The sequence below is a fragment of the Brassica oleracea genome, chromosome C3, assembly GCF_000695525.1.
Source record: "Brassica oleracea var. oleracea cultivar TO1000 chromosome C3, BOL, whole genome shotgun sequence".
NCBI lineage: Eukaryota > Viridiplantae > Streptophyta > Magnoliopsida > Brassicales > Brassicaceae > Brassica > Brassica oleracea.
The window spans coordinates 57,997,525-58,004,482 of record NC_027750.1 but is presented as its reverse complement, the minus strand read 5'-3'; the positions used below and the strand labels follow the sequence as shown (position 1 = coordinate 58,004,482).

The 6,958-nt window shown below is 32.1% G+C and overlaps 1 protein-coding gene across 1 annotated transcript; it reads right to left on the bottom strand.

The window, feature by feature from the left end:
* Nucleotides 1–439: 439 nt before the first annotated feature.
* Nucleotides 440–3,363, bottom strand: LOC106332738 (alpha-latroinsectotoxin-Lt1a-like). Its single transcript, XM_013771229.1, has 4 exons — nt 3,272–3,363; nt 2,061–2,965; nt 1,432–1,973; nt 440–1,263 (listed from the first exon to the last, which is right to left on the bottom strand). The coding sequence occupies exons 2-4, from the start codon at nt 2,956–2,958 to the stop codon at nt 577–579; spliced, it is 2,127 nt and encodes a 708-aa protein (XP_013626683.1). The 5' UTR covers nt 2,959–2,965; nt 3,272–3,363; the 3' UTR covers nt 440–576.
* Between the last annotated feature and the right edge of the window lie 3,595 nt (nt 3,364–6,958).

The following is a 6,958-nucleotide window of genomic DNA, read 5'->3' as shown; positions in this document are numbered from 1 at the left end:
TTTCCCATGATCCATTCTGATCACTCACTTCATCGAGCTTCACCTGGATCTTGTCCAGCCACCAGCTCGCTTGTCCAGCTCCTTTGAGCTTGTCTCCTTCTTGGATTAGCTATGCCTTAGCTTCCTGATGCCCTTAACCTTACTTCCAGGCTATGACATGCTTGTCTTTGGGCCATATGACCATACTGGTGCATTTCCACGCACTGCAGTCCGTCCGGACGATCCTATCCAGAATCAGGGACATGACATGCTCTCCAAGTCCTCACTCTTGTGCTAGTGGCTTCAAGCTTACTCCAACAAACTTTGCTACGAAGAAGATAACTTAATAACACGTATATGAATTCCTGACAAATTTTTTTTGGGGTAAAATGTTAAGGTAATTCCCGACAAATTGGTTCCCAGATTTAAATAAAAACAAAATAAACCACACAAGAAAAGTAACACGCTTACTTTATTTAAGTACGGGTACACACAAACACAAGTAAAGTAAGGAAGACGAGAGAGTGAATCAAACCACACAAACAAGGACATACATTGAAAAAGATATTTTTTTTACAGAATCTCTTGCTTTTCCAGTTAGGTCTTCACAGGAGTATCCTCCTTGCCAGAGATCATCTTCACAGGAGCATCCTCCTTGCCGAAGATCATCTTCACAGGAGTGGGGAAACTGTCTTCATTCACAAGCATTACAAACATCAAGAAGCAGCTACCTAAGAAAGCAGGGATTCCAGGTGTTTGTAGGAAAACGTGAGGGCCAAGGTTGAATAGCATTAGAAAAAGGAAGATCGCATACGTAACGTTGAGGAAGATAACAACCCCTTTAACATGCACAAACGTAACCATAACACCCCAGTAGAATGCCAGCACCATGCAGAGGAGAGCGAAAAACAGTGACCGCAATGCCCAAGTAAAGGCCATAGGAACCAACGATTGGTCGCCTAACTGCCCCCATATTAAAATAGCTATGGTTACAATGGAGCTTTGCATTGCCATGATGTTAAATATCATAAAATAGGCGAGCTTAGGTTTATTTTCTAGAGCTGCCATGCCCAGTTTTTCACCAGAGCCGTTAAAGCCCCCTGGTATAGTAAAACCTGCAGTAAACGTTACGGTTGCCACAAGAGCTGCAACCACTAGGAGAGTGTCGACGTAGTTGTTGGTTTTTCCGCCCTCTAGTGGCTCTGATGGTTTGGTTACCTTTATCCACCATGATTTTCTTGATATGGGTGCATAAAAGTATAGTAAAACCATCAGTGTCACCCTCTGTAATCCAAACAAGAGCTATGCCTATAAGTGGTCAACAAGATACGTGAAAAATTGAAAGCTATATAGTTAATGTGGGTTCAAATGGTTTGATCCTCACCCGAAAAGCGGGATTTCCGGCCCATAACCTCTAAATTTTTGAAAAAGAACGTGGGAAATCAGAGATACCTCCATGAAAATGTAGTTGCGTTTCATATTTTTCTCGGCGATATCCAGAGCTGTGAGACCATCATTGTTCTGTACGTATAGCCATTTTATCTTAGTCATTAGTAAAAGGACAAATAGCGTACGAGGGCGCCAGTGTATGGTAGCTTCGTGCAGAGGTGAGTTCCCATCCTTATCTTGCGTCTCCACAAGAGTATTGATCCAACCAGTTAACCAGAGATAACTAAAAAGAAAAAGTGCACCTATCCCACTCTTTGTTGCAATGTGAACAATGTTTTGACCTTGTTTGTTTAGCAGGTGTTTTGAATCTGGATAACGTTTTAGAAGCAAGAAAACAACTCTCATGTGACGTTTCTCTACAGCAATGTGGATCGGGAAGGATCCATCACCATTACATACATAAACACCCTTTGTCCATCGGTCTAGCAAGATGCTTACTCCTTCATAGTATCCCATGGACGCTGCAAGCCAAAGACATGTCCTTCCTTCTTCATCTTGCATATTAACAAGACTTGGATATTCTTTTAGCAAAAATTCAAGGGTATCTGCTCAAACAAGTCGGAACATATGAATTACTAGCGCATATAAAAACAAAATGCAACTGCTAATGTGTTGAAAGGCCAAAACAAAACCTAGACTCTTAGCCTTCAAAGCCGCGTGTAGAAGATATTTTCTCCCTTCCAAGTGTGAATCTATGTCAAGAATATATCTCCGTCCATGTTCATCTTCGAAGAGTGAATCTATATCAGCATATCTCCGTCCAAGTTCATCTCCCTTTCTAGTTTCTAACATCGCTTTCACGAGGAGTAGGTCTCCTGTTTCAACCGCCAAATACAAGGGAGATATTCCATCTTTATTTGCAAAAAACGAAGTCTGTTGGTTTGCACTCACCAGATAATTAGCTGAGCTCATATGGCGCCCTTTTAAGGCTAAATGCAGAGGAGTATCTCCATCTTTATTCTTCACGACATATAGGTTTAGTCTCTCCCTGCCGTCTTCATCAGACAGCCCAGCTGAGATATATCCCACTGTCTCAACAAGAGCTTCAACAACAGTCGAATAACCAGCATGAGCCGCCACGTGAAGCGGAAGCTGGTTCCTCGAGTCTAGCTTCAGAAGAAGACACGGGCATTCAGAGGCTATGATCTTCACTAGTTCAAGATGATTGCATGCAGCAGCGAGGTGAAGAACAGAACCTACTTGATCGCTTTTGAGACATGCCATTGGCTTACCGCTTCTTTTTAACTCTTCAAGAGAGTTTTTATTCCCTGCGCAAACTGCAGTAAAGATCTCCGGATCTATCTGCATAGATTCACCAGGGAGGTTGAAAACATCTGAAATCTCAAGGTTGGTAAGGTAGTCTGGCACGGGTTCGGTTTCTGCTTCTCCGGTTTGAAGGAGACCTAATGAACGTAGCCCGCGCTTTATCAGGTTCATGGAGAAGTAACTCCGTTTCCATTGACCATGAGAGACAACCACTGACCTCTGAGCCTCCACCCTATCTAGAACTGCTTCTTCAGAACTGCCCATCTCAAACCTAGTGAAACATAGTTACTAGTAATGTTAAAAAAAAACATAGTTACGAGTAGAAGCTGTTCAAGAACGTTGAGACCCGTGCTACATATGGCAGGTTACCCTATAATATTTTGCGGGTAAACGTAGTAAATTAATCGACAACCGATTAAAATATTTCGGAATCAAACTGAACCTGTGTAGTCTAAATGTTGGTTTTTAAATTATAAACGCAATATACAAATCATTTCTCCGCCTGGGACATGAACATTTAATATTAAAAAAATACACTTCCACCTAAATAAAAAAAAAATGGAAAAAACCAAGAAACCTTTAATAATTCTTGGCCTGGACAAGAAAATTCCTCCCTTGATCGATCCAGCACGAAATCTTCACTATTTATAAAGTAAAAAAAAAGCAGAAATGTGAAAAATGTGTCCCGTGGAAAATGTGTCCCTCATCTAACTAAGAAAACCGTTTATTAAGTACATTTTCATATATTATATATATAGATAGATTTTTATAATAATTATTTTTTGTTATTAATAAGATATAATTTTTTTATTTTTAGAAAATATAGTTTTATAATTAAAGAAACGGTTAATCAAAAACAAATTTTAATTTTTTAAAAGAAACAAAATTTTTCGCAGGTTGAATTCTTGTTATATAAGTAAAATATCACATTTTATTTTAAGGTTGGAATTCGTTTAAATGATAATAGTTGGATAAAATATTCTACTAAATTGTCTCTTGTGATTAAATTTATGTTTTTGACTGTAGTTAACTTTTATTATAATTGAAAGTCTTACATTAATAACCAATTTGTAAAATGAAAATTTCTCCCTTGACCGATCCAACATGAAATCTTCACTATGTATAAAAGAGGAAATGTGGAAAACATGTCCTCAAATGTGAAAAACGTGTCCCCTAACTGCTGAAGCGTGAAGAAAAGTATCTATTATCAGTGGGCTTTGAGTTAAAATATGGGTCGTATTCAATAGACTCTTTTTGATCACTCTCTCCACTACACGCAATCAGCTTTGAGTTAAATTAGGTCTCAATGGACATTTTCTTAAAGAGTGTTTTGTTAATAATATAATTGAAATAAATGAAACAATACTCCCTTCTTTTATATTTTGGAGATTTTTTTATTTCAATTTAATTGATGTTTACAAGTTTTTATGAAAAATTTAAATGTAATTTAATGTTTATGACCACTTATAATTTGCAATATAACTTTTTACTGGTTGAACTATTTGTAGATTTGTTGTTTTAGGCAAAACGAGATCAATTGAATAAGTGTTACTAATTTTTTTTAAAAAATGTTACTAATTTTTTTAATTGTCGTGAAAAAATCTTAAACATCATTTATTCTGAAAAACAAAGAAGTATGTGAATAAAATGAAATTAAAACAAATGGGAGTTTTTCAAAAAAAAAAAACAAATGGGAGAGAAACGTCTCTTTATTGAAAGATTATCGGAAGCGTTTGATAGAGTTTTTTTTTTTTGAAAAAAATATAGAGTTATTTTCAGCTCTTAAGATCCAATATTTCGTTTAGGACACGACACACCAATTAAACCAAATATTTAGAAAGCAAACTTCTTACAATTTTATTTATGTAAAGCTATAATTTTTCAGTAACTTATATTTCCATATTTTTTAATTCTTTTAGTTTAACTAGATTAAAATTTTCTGGATATCCGGCTAAAAATAGTAAAAAAAGCAGAAATGTGAAAAATGTGTGCCGTGGAAAATGTGTCTCTCATCTAACTAAGAAAACCGTGTATTTAAGTACATTTTCATATATTATATATATATATATATATATAGATTTTTATAATAATTATTTTTTGTTATTAATAAGATATAATTTTTTTATTTTTAGAAAATGTAGTTTTATAATTAAGGAAATGGCTAATCAAAAACAAATTTTTATTTTTTAAAAGAAACAAAATTTTTCGAAGGCTGAATTCTTGTTATATAAGTAAAATATCACATTTTGTTTGATTTACATATTTTGATTGATTTAGAAATTCATATAGTATTTATAAATCGAAGTAAAATATGCAAATCCAGAGGTTTTCCCTCGGATTTGAATCTTTATATTTTAAACTAAAAAATCCAAACAAATCCATTCAAATCCATTATTAAATCAAATATATTAGTAAATCCGTACGATTGAATAACACTTGATTTGATATAGAATTTATGAATCATTAAACCAATAACACATGATTTTAATACTGATTTGAAAATCATAGAACCAATAACACTAGATTTAATTCGGATTTTCAAATCCATTAAAATACAACAACCAATAAACACTTTCTTGAAGAGTGTTTTGTTAATAATATAACTGAAATAAATGAAACAATACTCCCTTCTTTTATATTTTGATATTTTGGAGATTTTTTATTTCAATTTAATTGATGTTTACAAGTTTTTATGAAAAATTTAAATGTAATTTAATGTTTATGACCACTTATAATTTGCAATATAACTTTTTACTGGTTGAACTATTTGTAGATTTGTTGTTTTAGGCAAAACGAGATCAATTGAATAAATGTTATTAATTTTTTAAAAAAAATGTTACTAATTTTTTTTAATTGTCGTGAAAAAATCTTAAACATCATTTATTATGAAAAACAAAGAAGTATGTGAATAAAATGAAATTAAAACAAATGGGAGTGTTTCAAAAAAAAAAAACAAATGGGAGAGAACCGTCTCTTTATTGAAAGATTATCGGAAGTGTTTGATAGAGTTTTTTTTTTTGAAAAAATATAGAGTTATTTTCATCTCTTAAGATCCAATATTTCGTTTAGGACACGACACACCAATTAAACCAAATATTTAGAAAGCAAACTTCTTACAATTTTATTTATGTAAAGCTATAATTTTTCGGTAACTTATATTTCCATATTTTTTAATTCTTTTAGTATAACTAGATTAAAATTTTCTGGATATCTGGCTAAAAATAGTAAAAAAAGTAGAAATGTGAAAAATGTGTGCCGTGGAAAATGTGTCTCTCATCTAACTAAGAAAATCGTGTATTTAAGTATATTTTCATATATTATATATATATATATATATATATATATTTTTATAATAATTATTTTTTGTTATTAATAAGATATAATTTTTTTATTTTTAGAAAATGTAGTTTTATAATTAAGGAAATGGCTAATCAAAAACAAATTTTTATTTTTTAAAAGAAACAAAATTTTTCGAAGGCTGAATTCTTGTTATATAAGTAAAATATCACATTTTATTTTAAGGTTGGAATTCGTTTAAATGATAATAGTTGGATAAAATATTCTACTAAATTGTCTCTTGTGATTAAATTTATGTTTTTGACTGTAGTTAACTTTTATTATAATTGAAAGTCTTACATTAATAACCAATTTGTAAAATGAAAATTTCTCCCTTGACCGATCCAACATGAAATCTTCACTATGTATAAAAGAGGAAATGTGGAAAACATGTCCTCAACTGTGAAAAACGTGTCCCCTAACTGCTGAAGCGTGAAGAAAGGTATCTGTTATCAGTGGGCTTTGAGTTAAATTATGGGTCGTATTCAATAGACTCTTTTTGATGACTTGCTTCATTGCACGCAATCAGCTTTGAGTTAAATTAGGCCTTAGTGGACACTTTCTTGAAGAGTGTTTTGTTAATAATATAACTGAAATAAATGAAACAATACTCCCTTCTTTTATATTTTGATATTTTGGAGATTTTTTATTTCAATTTAATTGATGTTTACAAGTTTTTATGAAAAATTTAAATGTAATTTAATGTTTATGACCACTTATAATTTGCAATATAACTTTTTACTGGTTGAACTATTTGTAGATTTGTTGTTTTAGGCAAAACGAGATCAATTGAATAAATGTTATTAATTTTTTTAAAAAAATGTTACTATTTTTTTTTAATTGTCGTGAAAAAATCTTAAACATCATTTTTTCTGAAAAACAAAGAAGTATGTGAATAAAATGAAATTAAAACAAATGGGAGAGTGTT